We start from the raw sequence: 17,872 nt of genomic DNA, 5'->3' as shown, positions 1-17,872 counted from the left end.
GGGCTCCTTTGTAACTTGGGAACGATGATTTGGGAACCCAAAGGGGCAAAGGTAGATCAAGAGTTTATTAATGAGGTGAAATGCCAAGTAAATTTTATCAGCTGTTTAAACCAGCTGCCTGTGCTTTTGACAATTCAATAATTTCACAGCCCCAGGGAAAGTATTTTCTTCCTTCTTTCTTTCTTTCATGGTTCGTAACAACATTTGCCTCATATTTTTCAGCACCACATTTACTTCTACCTACAGGTTTAAGACCTTTGCATGCCTTCCAAGACTTTTAACTTCCCCAAGATTTCTACAGGGCACCAAAGAAGAATGTTCCTTGAAATACTTTATTTTGGAAGCATCTCTCATGCTTCTGTAGTTAATTTGACATTTACTTATTTTGTAAAGGGCTGCACAGATGGAGACATCCTGCAAGAGTCCAAAGGCATGTAAAAAATGCTCCTGATTAGCCTCAAACTAATGCACCAGTATTTAAAATTATTTACTTTTCCTTTCTCTGCTTTAGTATATGTGTTATTGCCTCTTTCCAGTCTCTGGCATAGAAATGGATCTTTAGGGTTTGACCAGCTAATCCTATACTTGCTGGGAGCTTTCAAGCTTCACTGCAACTTGTATAAAAAATAGGCACTTACACAAAGTAATTGTGGTGAATGGAAAACCTCAGGCTTTATCTGAGACAGAAGGTACTGATATTTGGATACTACTTGATTTATTCTCCTGGGACATTTTTAACAGCTTTCCTCCAAAAAGAGCCCCTGTGAAATTTCTTTCACCCCTCACCAAGAGCACACAGAATCATGACATTCAGCCCTCATTTTATTTAGCTTTTCTGCTGCCTAAGCTAAGCCTAGCTAAACAAGCCCATGTCCAAACACACTGCTCAGCAATCAGTGATTGTTTTTGAAACCTGAATGCATTCTGCTGACTGCTATCTAAACATAATGTATTTATTTTACCTTGGTAGAGCTTGATTTGCTCTCTGCAGCACTCTGTCGCCGAAGGCCTGTGCATGTCCTCTGACCATCAGTGCTCCATTGCTTTTGTGTCCCTCCTGGGGAGAAAACGCAGAGGAAATAAGATTATTTTCAGTGTCCTGGAGGAGATGAGTTAGAAAAATGTGGGTTTAAACTGAGTGCAAGAGGGAGGGAAAGAGCTACTGTAAATGATCTGATTGTCCTGGGATGCGGTTATCGGAGGGATCCTATTTCTCCTACGTCCCAAGAGAGGGACCTGAAACACCCTTGGGATTCTGCTGCTGAGAAGGATCCATGGGCAATCTCACAATGCATTCAGGGCTGATCCAGAGCTTGAATATCTCTGCTTTTGATTTCCATGGGTTCAGGCATGAGTGTGGAAGCATTGGGGAAGATGAGAAACGGAGATTTCAACAAATGTCACTTTTCTGTAGTCTGAAGAACTAGTAGCACAAATGAGCACATTAATGGGCTGGACGCTTACAAGTTTAATTTCATTTGAACTAAGCCACCTTCACATTTAAGAAACTACAGTAATTAATTATACATCATATTCACAAATTCTATTGCATCATAACTTTTCTAGTTCGGTGATATCTATAACATTGGATGGGACTTGGAGCAAGCTGTTCTAGTGGAAGGTGTTCCTGCCTGTGGCAGGGAATTGGAACTGGATGATCTTTAAGTTCCCTTCCAACCCAAACTAGTCTGGGATTCTATGACCAGTCTCTGGTTTTGTCATCTTTTGTGTTCTTTGAGCTTTAGCTTGTCTGCAGCTTTTTACTCAGAGCTAATTTCCACATAACACGAAGTCTGGGCTATTGTAGCAAAGCATTACATCTGCTGTCAACAGTTTTGCCAGAAATTACATTACTTTCTATTTTGTACTAAGCATCCAAAATTAATTGTCAAAAATTCTCTATTTGGACTGAAATCTCTTGACGTTACTCGCTGTTGCTTTATAGCAACAAGTCACACCACTGGTAAGACCTTCTGTACAACTTTTCTTTCACTCAGACAGCCTGTCACAGAAGTTAATCTTTTGCTAAGCAGAATTTCACTTTACATGTAACCTTATATTAACAAAGGAATATAAATCAGCTCCACTTTAAGAAGTGTTCATTAAAGCATATCCACCGTAGCAGGCTTCATCTCCTTGGGTGCAGCTAAGGAGTAGAAGTGGAGGAGGAGGAAGGTATCAGGTCTATTCCCCACTGAGATCTCTCCTTGAGTCCTACTGCAGAACAGCAACCACAAAACACTAACAAGATGCTTGATGAACATTCGGCTTTAATAAAGCATACTAAAGTATATTTTAGTGGCACAGCTCCAAGATGTCAATGCCCCTGTGTATATATTCATAGCTGGTATGAAACAAAAAAGAGGTTTCCTTTTGTCATTGAGCAACAGAAAAGTCCTGAGAAACAGAGAAAACAGCTGGACTTATTAGTCACAGCATTGGGAAAAAGAGAACCAAGAAAATAGCTGGAGCAGAGGGCCCACTACACATTTTTATTAGCAAAGAAATGAACTGTGGTTGCAAGCAGTGAAAATTCAATGAACCTGATCTGGCACTGGATCTTGGTAACTGCTAGCACAGAACACGGGTGAGATGCCTTTGGAGCATGCTCTTAACCCTGATGTGGTATGCAGTGAGGAGGAGGTGCTGTGCTTTCAGTGAAGGACAAAATCCACCTGCACCCACCAGAAGTGGAATAAGGGCAACTGCTGAGTGGGCCTTATGAGAAGGTTATTTTCAATATACCACTGCTCTAGTGAATTACATGTGAATACCTTCCTGATTAAGGACTGTTACATATGCTGTCTTGCTTTTTAAACCAACTAAATAGGGAATAACATGTAGAGAAGGATAAAAAAGAAATTCTTAGACAGAGTTAAGGCAAGACCTAAAAAAATCCAAAAGTTTGGTAAAAAAAAAAGTACATAATTAAAGTGACAACTTCCACTAAATTATCAACATTTTCCTTGAATACTTTACAGTAAGAAAACCACAGCTGCCTCAGATTGAGCTGGAAAGCTACAAGAGGAGAACATCAACTTGTGAATGTCAACCAGTGCACAAGGAAATCTAAAAGGCTAGCTGGAGATGAATCAGACCCAGACAGCCATGTTTTGCCAGATGGCCTTTCACGAATATCATTCAATGTGTTTTCAGCACAAGAGAAAGACTGAGTGCTACAGGGTCAAACAAGAACAAGTTGTCAAAGTCCACACCATAAATTACATATAATATGTAAGTTGTTCTTATCAAAGTAAACTCCTGTGGTTAGCAATAATCTATAGGTAAGACCTTCCAATTTCCCATAGAATGGGAATGGATTGGTTAATTCTTCCCTGTATAACTTTAAAAAGTAATGTTTCCAGAGCAGGAGGGATAGGAAGAAGTGAGGTTGGAGGAAGAAGAGGAGGAAATGTTTTTCTTATTTGTTAAATAATCCAGAGTGGAGTTGTGTGTTGCATTTTGTACCATACCCTGTGTAAAGGCATTCTCATATTACTACAGGAATCCTACTGCTGGAAAACACTCAGACTTTTGGCAAGTCATTTAATCTAGTTGCTGAGATAGATTAAATGGCATTGGCGGCAAAAGCTCCAGTATTTTTCCTGGTATTATTAAATTTATTCTTGGAAGCTTCGCATTTGTTAATTCATGTCAACAGAACAACCAACAAACCTTTAAAAAGACCTTGAACCTGTGTTTGAAATGAAGATACTTCAAGGAGCATAAAGGTTTAGCTGAGGTGTGTCAGACAAAGAGTTTCTCATTGCTGACAAAGCACATCGCGCAGTAACTCCTGTTACACAACAAAATGCAAAATTCAGTTTTGCTCTGTGCAAAAGCATGAAAGAAATGGCGTTTCGAGTACTTTCCATCCCTGTGGGGAGTATGAGAAACTTATTTCTATCCAAGTTGAAATCCCAAGGATTTGTTTAACCTCCCGTGACCTTCACTTCCCACAGTGACCCACCTCTCCAACTTAACAAAGAGGAGATGGGAGGAAGAATAGAGGAGCAATTGCTGGCATATGAACTTTGTCCTATTACGTCTTCACTCTTTAGTTTTTTCCTCACAAATCCTGTTTGTTGAACCAAATGATACGCTCCTTGGCAAAGCATCTGGACATCCAGCTACAGACCAGGGTTTTCCTAATTACAGAGTGCAGCTGGAATTGATTCTCCCAGTCTCGAGTGCCTGGATGTCTGCCTCAGGCCAACTGGCAGCCGACTCAGATAATGATTCAGAAAAGATGTACTTGTAAATCAGCTTGCTAAAACACAGATAGATTACAAAGGTGAGGGTGTTGGTGAAAAATAGTGTACCGCAACTATTTGGCATGCATAGGACAGACCAGTTTGTAGCCAGCTGGGGTTTTGCACAGAACTTGAGACACATTAAAATGGTCCATGAATAATGCTATTTTCACAAAATCCCAGACTGGTTTGGGTTGGAAGGGACCTTAAAGCTCCTCCAGCTCCAACCCCTGCCACGGGCAGGGACACCTTCCACTGGAGCAGCTTGCTCCAAGCCCCTGTGTCCAACCTGGCCTTGAACACCGCCAGGGATGGAGCATTCACAACCTCCCTGGGCAACCCATTCCAGTGCCTCACCACCCTCACACTAAAGAATTTCTTCCTTAGATCCAATCTAAACTTCCCCTGTTTCAGTTTGAACCCGTTACCCCTTGTCCTGTCACTACAGTCCCTGATGAAGAGTCCATCCCCAGCATCCTTGTAGCCCCCTTCAGACACTGGAAGCTGCTCTGAGGTCTCCACGCAGCTTCTCTTCTCCAGGCTGAACAGCCCCAACTTTCTCAGCCTGTCTCCATACGGGAGGTGCTCCAGTCCCTGATCATCCTCGTGGCCTCCTCTGGACTTGTTCCAACAGTTCCATGTACTTCTTATGTTGGGGACACCAGAACTGTAAAAGTGCTGCAAGTGAGGTCTCACAAGAGCAGAGTAGTTTCAGGTCTTTGTTAGACATATACAGGCTGCCACCCTCGGGCGGGTTGTTTGATGACACCCACAGTGACAAGGCAGAGCTGGAACTACTTTAGACCACCGGCCTTGGCCTCTTCTCCAGTTTTTGTCATGAAAGTTGCATATTCATTTGCTGACAAATTTCAAATACAGGTCAACACTTCTGATCTCCTCCAACCCACTCCAAGCCTGGACTGATCAGGTCTGCCATCCTCTCTGACCCATCAGTATCATCTCAAAATGAACTGCTCTGGAGGCTCCAAGAACTTCCAGCGCTTCCCTCACACCACCACAAAAGAGCATCACAGAATAAATACACTGGTATGAAACTTCTCCATTTCACCAAAAATACTGTCTTTCCTGTTGATTCTTACACCACCACCTAAGAGACCTGTGAGGCGATTTGGGTCCCGCAGTGTCCATGGCAGCCAGGGTCCCTACAGCCCACAGGTCAGCACTGTTGAATACCCAACAGTACTCTACTTCCCCACTTGGCACCAGGGAGCTAAAGGACATCAATGTCTTGGCTGCAGGGTCAGGTATCAGAGCAATCACTCAGCTAATCCAATGTCTTTGGCATCAATGAAAACTTATTTTTAAACCCTTTTCTCCTTCTATGCATTATTCCTACTGTAAGTTACCAGCAGGTAAACCACGTCATTAAAATCAGCTTGGAGGAACTAATTTATACTTTATCCTGTTTAAAGCATTAGCTTTGTTTAAATTATCTTGTGACTTTTTACATCCAAATACCTGAGGAAGCCTTTAGGATGAGAGTGTCATCATTACAGATTCACCACACTGCCTCTCAGTAAGGGCTGGGAGAGATCATCATTCACATCCTCAGATCTGAAGTGAGTCATCCAGAAAAGCCATCCGGACATTACAGACACATCTAAGATGAAAGCCAAGTCAGAACGAACAGCAGAACCAAATCCACATCTTCTGATCTTCTTGATGTGTCATAAAGAAAGAATATCATAAAATTGCAGAGACTATTGTCATCTAAAGTAAAACTGAGCAATGAAGCTAAAGGTCACATGCCTGGTACCAAAAGTAAAGACAGACAAATACTGAAAATCCCACCTTATACTGAAGTTCCTGCTGATATTAAATTGATTTAAAGGAAATCTACTGGTGAATGTTGTGTTTACTTATTAGTGGAGAAAGTGATGCATCTCCAGAAAGCCTTGGCACTGGCACAGTCTTGACATCCTTCAAAGACGTTATCCTGAGCCTCCAGAAATGATGTTAAATTCAAGTAAAGATGAGGTGTTGTATTGACGATAATCCAGAGCCAATATCCCAGTGAAGATGGGGCACAGGCATGAAGGCAGCCCCACAGCCACATGTTGAATTTACTCTCCCACAGTGTCATAAAAATAGACCTGATTATCATCCCTTCAGGAGTCGACATCAACCTTCATGTAAGACCAAACAGCAGTTTCCACTAGAGATACATGAGGAGCACACAATGCCATCCTGATAACTCAAACACAGCTAGAAACCATACTGTACTTAACCATCATAGAATCCCAGACTGGTTTGGGTTGGAAGAGACCTTAAAGCCCACCCAGTCCCAGCCCCTGCCACGGGCAGGGACACCTTCCACTAGAGCAGGTTGCTCCAAGCCCCTGTGTCCAACCTGGCCTTGAACACTGCCAGGGATGGGGCAGCCACAGCTTCTCTGGGCACCCTGTGCCAGCGCCTCAGCACCCTCACAGGGAAGAGCTTCTGCCTAAGAGCTCATCTCAGTCTCCCCTCGGGCAGGTTAAAGCCATTCCCCTTGGCCTGTCCCTCCACCCCTTGTCCAAACCCCCTCTTCCGATCTCTTGTCAGCCCCCTTTAGGTGCTGGAAGATTGTTATAAGAGGGGATGACAAATTCAGGGTACTTCAGTCCTGCGCAATACACTTACTTACAATGGGGGTCAAACAACAATACAGGTTTAGAGGAGAAGAAAGCAGCTGACAACTATTTACTTGAAAGCTTTCTTGTCGTGAATAAAAGCTAAACCAAGGCAAACAAGTGCTTTGCCACAAAAGGAAGTACTTGAACACAGTTGCATGAAGATAATAGTGTTTTAAGGCAGCCTTGCTGGGAAGGTTTTCAAATGAGAGTAAGCGAAACAGCCTGAAATCATTTTAGTCTGAACAGGCTTCCTTATGTAAACAAAATGGAAAAATGTTTTTTTAAGATGTCAGGATGGATTTTCTTCTATTACAAGTAGCATCATGAGATTTGTTAACTGAATTATCTTGCCCTGCTTGCACACCTTGAAGCTGTAGCTGGCTGCCTGCAGGGATGATTACAGGATCCGCCATGGAACGGACAAATGAGTTCTGGTCTGCTATCAAAAAGCCAGAAGTCATAAATCTCTCATTATCCATGCCATTAGAAGCAAGTTGCTCATCAGCAGGCTAAAAAGAGCACAGGAATTATATCTTGAAACCCATGCAGAACAGAAAATATAGTGTTTCCATTATGCATTGCTATTATTCTTTATCTTCACTTAATAAAGTGGGAAATCACCCCCAGCATATCCATCACACAGAGACAAAATTAAGTAGATTCTTCACTTGCTCCTTTTCCAATTTCTCTCCCTCCTCCCAGGGTTATTTCTATTTCTTCCCTATTTTTACGTTTTCACTGGTGTGGGGGGAACACATTCCTATGTTTCTCTAGGCAGCACAAGCTTATACTAACAAATCTCAGTCCCTAGAAGCACTAACTCACCGAACCTGCCAAAGCCCAACTCTGTGGACATAACTCAGGCCAAGGACTCAAATGGGAGCACACAGGAAGATTTAACTGACATAGGTTTGATTTCTTCATTCTAAATAACGTGGTCTGTCACTGGAGTTGCCTGTTGGAGCTCTGCTGATATCTTTATAAAACGGGGAGCTCAAAACCCAGGTATTAGAGAGGATATCTGTAAGGTATGGAGAATTAGGGTGGATCATGAGGGATAATGGTGTTAAATAGTCAAAACATTCTCTTTCATATTTTTTCTTCAGTAACTTCATTGCAGAAATAGAAGAGATTCCATAAGTGTCACAGGTTCCTATTCCCATGGTAGCGAGAGGAAGAACTGAAAATAAGGAGCAAGCCATCAAGTGCCCCAATGCCAATGAGCAAAGAATGGTGCTCATGAATCTCCATGGTTCTCCCCACTTTGGTGGGATGGCTTCCACCCATCTCTTCGCACTGCCAAAAACAATGCAGTAGTGCCCATGTACTTCACCAGTATTCCGGGAGATACAAACCAAGAGCGAGGCAGTTGTTGGAGGCTGTTTTATGTAAGAAATATGTAGCATTGACTTTTGGGTTAGATGAATAAAACATTTAAATATGAACACTCGATGTGCCAGAAGTTTATACAAAGGAGGAGGCAGACAGGAGACAGAGACAAAGAAAGGAGGAGAGTCAAAGCCACATTTAATTTTTTCAGGTCCCACTTCTTTCTAATTTTAATGCATTCTGAATACTATTCCTGGTTCAGATCCTTGCACTAAGATTCATTATTACCTATTCTGACTCTGAGGGTGCTGAGGCGCTGGCACAGGGTGCCCAGAGAAGCTGTGGCTGCCCCATCCCTGGCAGTGTTCAAGGCCAGGTTGGACACAGGGGCTCGGAGCAAGCTGCTCCAGTGGAAGGTGTCCCTGCCCGTGGCAGGGGTTGGAGCTGGATGAGCTTTAAGGTCCCTTCCAACACAAACCATTCCAGGATTCTATGATTCATTCTATTGTACCATTACTTGGCTTATTGTGCACTGAGCAGCTAATGTACTCTCAAGAATAAAGATGCAACTAACAGAAACAATTCATACAGAAGAGCTATTGGAAAGGGTCCTCCACCACTCTCAGAGCCCTTTCACAGCATATTATTAAGACATTCACATTTTAGAGACTATGTATGTTTCTGAAAGTACTAGAATGTTTCAGATAGCCAGAAAATTCTTCAGTGACTGTAAACATGACAAATACTATGCATAAGCAAACAAAGGAAAAGCAGTTCTGCAGCCAGAAAGTATATTTATGAAGAGTTATTTTAGTGTGATTACGTGTATTCATGTAAAGGTCACAACTTACAGAGAATTTGATGGTACAAATGGGTTCTGTAGATAAAAATTCCACCCATGTTACTCAGAACTGGCAGTAATTACAAAACATCCACATTTGCCTAAAGCTGCTTATGCATAAGAGCTAGAGGTAATTGTATGTTCTCAGCAGTTCAGTATTTCTTACATTTATCTGCTTCTGTAAGAGCATAACTTTAAGACATGAAACTGTAGAAAGGACAAGAGGTGCTCTGTCTGTTACACATGCATTTTATGACTCAGTATATATGCTGCTGCAGGGATTTTTCACAATGCTTTTGCTTAGCAATGATATTTGCTTTATTGATTCTTTTTTCTTCCCTTTTAATACTCTTAATACAGTGGTGGCTTCAGAAAATGATGCATGCTGCAGGTACAGATGCTTTTGTTAAGACATTAAAGTAGTGATTCCAACACACATCTATATGAGCCCAATTCTGTTTCCAAAACAAAGACACAGGATGTTCACATGAGCCAAATTTGACACTGAGCGATTTGTACAACGGAACTAAACTCAGCGTAGCACCAGGCATGCCAGATTTAATATGGACTTTCCATGTTACTTTTGAACAATAAGAGCACTCATTTCTGTGTAATACTTGGGATATTATTTCTTTCTGGAACGACACTTTAATGCTGTGATTACAGGCAACAGAAACTATTTGATAACAGTGGATAAAGTAGGCTAAAACCAAGAGAAAAACATCAGTGTTCACAGGATAAAAACACAATAACTAAGATTTAAATGAACATGAAGCCTAAAATGTTAAGTTTCAAAGTCACTACTTTGATCACAAAGTAAACAGTTTTATTTTGCATAATTTAAGACTACTACACATCTCCCACTAATTTCAATTGCCATTGACTTGCCTTGACTCAAATCTAACAACTCTTCACACAGGTGAACTTCACAATTATTTCTATCATGTAAAACCTTTTGCTTGGTGAAATATTACCCAAGTTTGCCTTTTGAAGGGAAATTGAAAAACAAATCTCTATTCATAGCATGCTTTTACCACGCGGCTGTGATTTGTTTGATCTTGGAATTAGTCCTTTTGAATTCCACTGCAACAGGTTGAGAAAGACAGATCATGCTAGAGATTAAAATGAAAATGGAGTAATACGAGCATAAAACAGGGCATGGTGGATTTTGGGTTTATCACCAGATTCAACAGAAGATAATTGGTAATTGCTTTTTTTTAATCATTCAGGCTTTGAGTTCAGAAATGAAGGGTGCAGAGAAGCTTGGAGTTGATGATTAAATGTTAAAGTCCTCAAAACCTTAACTTTCAGCTTCTTTTAGTGGGCAAGGAGTGAAATTTACAGTTCTCAAGCTCTCTTTTGGCTGTGGATATCACATGAATGAGGGGGAGCAGGGCTGGGAGCTGTCGGTCCCACTGGACCAAGCACCCGTGGCTGCTTCTCTGAGATGCAATATCCTGCTGCCTAGCAACAACCCACAACTCATTACTGCTTGTGTATTCCATTCGTTTTGCAAAACTCAAATCTCTGATCCCAAATTATTCCATTTGGCAACATCAGAGCTGCAACAGATGAATAAGAAAGCACATTTTCCTTTACTTGCTGCAAGAATCCCTTGCTCTACGGTGTTGTATTCATTAAATATACACAACCCCCCGCAACACATTTGGATGCAAGACCAATCTGAAAACTATTTCAATATGTGAATAGTTATTTTTACAATAGTTGTCCCCTAAGGAGCTACTTCTATGAACAAAGTCATTCACATACCTACACATTTCAGTGATGAGGTCACCAAGACTGATTTAGGGTCAGACACAAAGGGTCACGTTCTCTTGGGCATGAGTATGCTGGATAACATGACACAGCTATGCCCGCAGGGAAGTTGTCCCTGTGGCTTAGAAGTCCAGATTTTTTTCCTAATTATTATTTACTGCATGTGGAACAATTAACGAAAAACCATTGAAAAACCAGCCCACAACCCTCTTGCACTGAGCTGTCTACTTGCACCTAATTTTTAGCATGATTTCCAGGAAGGATTTGATTTATGCCCTATCTTTCTGTTTGTCCAAGCTGGGGTTTTTGAGCCTGTGGGCTATTTCAAGCAACATGACAGCAGGGTCGATAGCAGACCTCTGACAAGCTTACAGCAAAAATCAATGCCTTTGCAGAAATGAGAGCCTGCCACAGGGGGAAGTTCACTGGGTCTCCCCTGTTTGACGTGTTCAGGACATCCATAGTGCATCGTTCATGGCAGGTCCTGCTCCATGTCCTTGGGAGCAGTGAAGAGGCACGGGGGGCAGATAGAAGAGGGGATGGAGAAGGAGATGCGAGGAGGAGGGAGGAACAATAGGTCTCAGGGTACCAGCCCATGGGCTTCCTTAGCTCTGCTGCTCATGAAATTACCTTTTTCTTGTTGGTCTGTATTTTCAATTTCACCTTTTTGTTTTCATTCTCTAAAAGCAAGATGGAAAACTAATGCTGAGATTATGGCAATGGAGAGGCTTAAAGAAAAGTGCTGGAGGCCAACCTAATGGTGCTGTAACTGCCTGAGCCCAGGATTGCCATACCTTAGACATAATCATAGCCCTGTTTAAAGTCCCATAGCAAATCATTACTGGAGTAGCCTTCTTAAATATGTCTACTCTGATAGACACAGCACCGAAAAGTCAGATTTTACTCTACAGAATACCTGGAATAATGCAGTGTGAAGTAATAGCTGAACAGCTTAGTATAACAAAATGCTGAAGTACCTATCTATCAAAGGCAAAATTAAGTTGTTACGGATGATTACCACCACTACTTTGTTCATTCTACAGTTGTTCTGTTCGACAATCTCTGATCCAGAGCCAACACATAGTGCATTAAATAATTTAGCTGCACTCCTCATCCAGCACAGCTCCCCCAGCTGAATTCTGGCCCTTCTCCATTTCAGTCTTTTTTCTGGGTGCCTTGGGATGAGAACTGATCCCGAAGGTCTCTTCAGGTCCACCAGCTACAGGAGACAGGCTGCTGAATGCGCTTTCAAGAACCTCTTGGGTAATCATCGATACTCTCACTAACATTAACTACCATTAAATCCCCAGCTAGAAGCTGCAGAATGACTTAAAGGACATTACCAAGCATTTTGAGCTTAACAAGGAATTTTCTAAGAGCTCATAACCCCATACTGGAGACTGCGATGCTCGAGTGGGACGTGACCAAGTGATGATCTGTCTGAAGGCAAGAGCAAGGAGCTTGACATTGGAAGGGGGGAGATTCATTCTTGTGCAGAGAGATAGTGCAAGCCTGGATGCTTTGGCAAAGGACAAGCGCAAGTGGAATTCTCCTTTAGGAAAGTTTCAGGTGGAACTATAGTTTAGATGTAAAACTCTATAGCCTATCTACATTGCTATGGCACTTGTGCAAGCTCTATTTTGAGGTCTCCACTCTCTCTTTTAGGGTGACTCTCAGCTGATCTCTCTCATGATGCAACATAATTCTCCCCACACACACACCCTCTCTAACCCAAGCTAAAGCACCGAAGAAAAATTCCATGGAAACAGTTGGCATTTTGTGGAATAGCTTGTAATTATTAACCTGACCTCCTTGCAATGGACTTGCACAAACACTCTGCCAGTGAGCTGCTGCCAGTCACATCAACTGACTTAGTTAATATGCGTATTGGCACAACACAATACCTAGTTCTACCTGGCTTCTGAATCCTTGTGAAATACAGCTTCCACCCTTTTTCATCACACACCCATACTGCTGGGGTAACCTCAGGTAACTAACACTGTGGGTACACACTTCCTTATCACTCTACTGCTGGTCCCATGCTTCCCTGTTTTAGGAAGGTGCCCTGGCTAAATTCCCAGCCACAAAACCACAGCAGGTAGCTGCAGGAAGCCAGTGAAGTACTTCGTTTCCACCAACTATGCTGTCCCTCCTTCCAGAAATAACAATTTCACTTCCCCTATGAATAGCATGTGCCCTCCTTCCCCCTTTCTCACAGTACAGCTACACCTTCTTTCATACCCTGATTTTCTCGGACTGATAGGCTCAGGTAGACCACAGAATCCCAGCCTGGTTTGTGTTGGAAGGGACCTTAAAGCTCCTCCAGCTCCAACCCCTGCCACGGGCAGGGACCCCTTCCACTGGAGCAGCTTGCTCCAAGCCCCTGTGTCCAACCTGGCCTTGAACACTGCCAGGGATGGGGCAGCCACAGCTTCTCTGGGCACCCTGGGCCAGCGCCTCAGCACCCTCACAGGGAACAATGTCTTTATTGATTACATGATATATTGATTTGTAGATAAATTTATCGGATTACTTGAAGTTACTTTGGTTAACTTCCAAAGGTTTTTAAGATGGGATGGGTTTTGGGCTGCTTTGCTGTTTGCTTTTTGATTTGTTTGGATGTTTTTTAGCATCCACTCATTAAAGTTGCCTGAGTGACTTTGGTGTCCAAAGGCAAAATGGAGAAGAGCTTGGCCTTTGCTGGGGTATGTATAAATGCTGAGAGCACTCCAACATCTGCCCCACCACAAGGATCACAAGCCAGTAACATTTTATCTTAAACCATGGACATCTATTCTCCTGTTAGAGCTTAGAGATCCTGTATTTTGTTTCCTGGGACATATACATACAATTTGGCTAGTGAGAAGGATAGACTGATGTGTATACACAAGTATTGAACCTACAGAGTACTGCATTATTCAACAGTTGGGACTAAAAGGCCCAGCAACAGAAGTATTTACTGTAAATTAAAACCCAACTGAAGCCAACTTTAGAAGATTAGCACAAGATTCATGAGCTGCTTTAATCACTCCAAAGACTAAGGTCAAATAATGCTAAGAAAGAATAAGCAAACTTAGAGCTATTCTTTTGTACGTTACTTAATATTCTGCTAATCACTACACGAAAGTATGTACTGACGCTACACACAGAAACACACTACAGCGATACCTGCAAGGCAGGGACAAAAGCATGCTGAACCTTACACTCATTTGGGCTACAGGTTTTGGCTTCTTTAAATGGATTCAAAAACTGGCTTTCAGGAAAGTGCCTTTAAAAAATAATAACATAAAAAGAAAGCAAAAATAAAATAAAAATTAAAATAAAAAATAGATAAACAATATACATAAATAATTAAGGTAAAATAAAAATACAAAATAATATTAAAAATAAAATACATAAAAACTAAAATAAATCATATGAAGCAAAATAAAATAAATAAATAAAATGAAATAAAAAAAATTAAATAAAATTAAATTAAACATAAACCTTAAAATATAAAAACCAAAATAAAATAAGCTAATAAGTCAGGATACTGTTTGGACGCTCAGTGGGATTGAAGTCACCAAAGATGTATTAAAAGAAAAGAACCAAAAATTTCAGCAAGTCATTCATGTTATTTTAACTAAAAGGCAAAAAATGTTTCTCATACCTTAAACTGAATGCATCCTTTTGGAATATCAGTCTATTGATTTAAGGCCATCTTTTTACCCTGAAGAATCACTACACTACTTAGAGCAATACTGAGATTAACACCTTGACCAGAATATTAATGCTGATAGATCTTATCAATGCAGATTCATATATAAATAAATAATTAATAAATAATTAAATAAGCATTTAAGGAAAGTTTATTAAGCTACAATTAGGTGGTGGGTGTTGCCTTTTTTATTAATAAATAAAGTACTGAAACCAAGCACAAGCTTGTGTGTACGTTGGTGTTTCTGGCTGTGGTAGCCATAGTGATAACACTGCCATTTTCCCACGAATTTTAAGGTCAGGGATTTGGGGTTTTGCTGTTGTCTTGGGTTTGGGTGGTTTGGTTTTGCTTTTTTTCCCCCCAGAAAGCACTGCCAATTTTCTCTCTTGCCTTTAAAAAGTAAGAGCTGAATCAACAAGGTACTATTTGCTTCCCAAAATGTATTCTTCCAAACCCTTGCTTTTCTACCAAAGCTTCCAGTTAGTGATTACTCACTGGCAAAGCTGGGTTCAGATCTGGAATACACTGAACCCAAATTATTAAACCTTCATACATGGATTCCTGGAGTCAACTTCTTTGGGGAGCCAATCCCAAAGTTAGCTCCATCAAGCTGGATCCAAACTAACAGAAAGAAGCAGGGAAGAAAGCCTATATGGTGGGAAGTGATGCTGTAATAAAATACAATATTCCCTTGAATGAGGAGTTTCCAATACCTTTGCCTACAGCAAGTTACGATAACAGCCACTGCTTTGTATGAAGAAATGAACAACTTTATGTTACTGACCTCTATCACATATAGCCATGATATCAGAGTTGCAATTGTAGTTATTTGCTGCTTGTTAGATATTCATTTCTCTTCCTCAGTGCTTAGGAGAGCTGACTGAAGGCAGCTTATACTAGATTAGGCTTCCAAAACCTTCATGCATTATAGACTTCTAGATACAGGGTTTTTTCCTTCTCCAAAGGTGAAAGTGTTGAGTCATTTCTTTTAAAGAGCTGAATGAGGTTATTGCTTATAAAAAGAAAAAGCTGGCTGTTCAAGGCAAGGCTAAATGAAACCCAGGCAGTGGCTACAGCACCATACAGCAGCATCGGACTTGGGATCCTGGTTCCCCAGCTTTGCTCACCCTGGCTTAAATCAGCCAGGCACTAGCAGCTTATCCAAGATCATAATGTGGATTAACAAGGGCTCGTTGGATGGACCCGTGTGCCAGAAACAATTATGGTTTAAAATGCAAGAGCCTGGCAGGATGGGATTGTCATTTGTGAAGCCAGTCTATTTAATGGGGAAATAACCCACATATTACAGTAGAGGATAATTTGGCAGTTATAGTTTCAATGGCTCAGAGACATAAAATACAGTCTCATCAATGTGTAAGATTAGAAGTAATTAGCCCTTTTATGGTAAAGTCATCAGTTAGAAACTAGACTCCATCTGGGGACTTTTTGTAATGATGCCTTAGGGACAAGTAAGATGGGACCTTTGACTTACATGATTTGGAAGGGACTAAGACCTAATTAGATCTGCAAAGATGCAGTAACTGCAGTAAAAGGGATTTTTAAACATGAAACGTATTCCCTTTCTCTAAACAAACTAGGTATATTACACTCTGGAACAGTAAGAGAATTAATCAAAAGACTGAGCAAACAGTTGCTGTGCAGCTGCCAAACAGAAGATGATGCAGGATTATACAGAACTGAAGAACATTTAATAAGAATTAAAGACTATTTAATAGTTATTTTGTTAAGGATAAGCTTTTACTTAAATGTGGAGAAAACGAAACACACCTAAATCCAAGGGAGCATGGTTTCTTAAATCTGTTTCTCCAAATGCATAAGTTATAATAAACACTGATTGCCTTGAGTAAATAAAAGCTAATTTTCTTGCAGAAATAATATACCATTTACTTTTTCACTCATTACACAAAAACAGACTTGGAGTTTTTCAGAGAAGGATACAAAGAGCTATTGTGTTTTTACTACTGAGTTCCATAACGTATTCACCATCTTCCATTTTCTTAAAAAGACTTGGCACTTTGTGCTGGAGAAATGAAAAACCTTAAGTTAGTTTCTCAGCAATGATTGCCTCATTTACATGATCTATCTTCTCCCAAGGAGAAGGGAAAGAAAAGCCCCTCACTGTATGATATTAACATTTTTCTCCCATAACTCAATACTCTGCGTTTTGTCAATGCAGAGCTGGATCATTAAAGCCTGGACGCTAAATGGAAAAGCATTTTAAGGCCATGAACTAGAAGTGGAGCAACAGTGATATAGTGATCTCAGAGAGAAAAGAGTGCTGAGATGACACATGTAGGTTTACACACTCATTCTTGCTGCTTAAAGAAGACTAAGTAAAGTGGCATCTAACTCATAAGTAGACAGGTCAAGGCTGAAAGAAGTTGCCATCTAACCAAAAATCTCAGTATCTTTGTTCTGTATCTGTCCTTGCACATATGGGGCGGGGGGGGGAGGGATATTTTTAATTCATTTCTTTTATAAAAGAGCCATCTTTAGCCATTCCTGAGACAATTCAGTTTTAATCTACCATAAAATGTCTGTGAAATTACACACTGTTTGGCATTGCCTATAGAACTCTGAGCTCAATAACCTTAATCTGAGCCAGACTTGGTGAAAGGATATCAAACCAAGCCTCCTCCTTAAATACATTATCCCATACAACACATTCGTAATCAACTGTACAACAACTACAAACATGTTATTAACATGATGACCAAGACCATTCACTTCACAAAAAGAGCCTCATACAAACTAGCTACCAACAATAAAGATGTCCCCATGGCATCCCACTGAGGATATATAGAGCTACTGGAACTCAAAGGCTGCCTCTATGCTCTGTGAAAAGGAACCAGCCATTGTAAGCATTTCTAACTGGAGCAGTGTTTTCCTTTAGCTACAGCTCACACACACTTCTCTTCTCTAATGCAGTAGGGTCTACACTACTTGGTCTGACACATACATCCTCTGTGCATAATGCAGTTCCACCAGCAGCTATATGGAAGAAGCTCAGTGGGGTCTTTCTTTACAAGAAAAGAAAACTAACCCTGTTTTTAGTAGAAGAACATGATGAGCTTGATGCTAGTCAATCATCACGAGAAAAATCAACAACAACCTAAATGCTCAAGTATTTCAAGCCTTTGAGTGACCTTTTGAGAGGATTTCAGTTTGAAAATACAATATGAGGAAAAGCTATGGATTTTGGAATTCATCTTATATCCAAAGCCTTTGCTAAATGTCTCGTGGAGCTTGCTAGAAATGTAAAATAAACAGTAGCGGGGATCAAAGCAAGGGAAGAATGAATTAAAGAAAAGGTGGGCTG

The 17,872-nt window shown here is 40.9% G+C and overlaps 1 protein-coding gene across 1 annotated transcript in view; it reads right to left on the bottom strand.

Moving 5' to 3' along the window:
* Positions 1-17,872, bottom strand: part of LOC308222935 ((E2-independent) E3 ubiquitin-conjugating enzyme FATS) — a gene marked incomplete at both ends in the record, with an annotated part of 70,449 nt that overhangs the window by 34,890 nt on the left and 17,687 nt on the right. Inside the window, one exon of the mRNA XM_080621478.1 lies at positions 963-1,057. Within this exon, the coding sequence (XP_080477604.1) occupies positions 963-1,057 (95 nt within the window). The remainder of the gene's footprint in view (positions 1-962; positions 1,058-17,872) is intronic.

This window comes from Psittacula echo, assembly GCF_963264785.1.
Source record: "Psittacula echo genome assembly, chromosome: 6".
Classification (NCBI taxonomy): Eukaryota; Metazoa; Chordata; class Aves; order Psittaciformes; family Psittacidae; genus Psittacula; species Psittacula echo.
The sequence above is the reverse complement of the archived record's forward strand: the minus strand, read 5'-3'. Positions and strand labels throughout refer to the sequence as shown.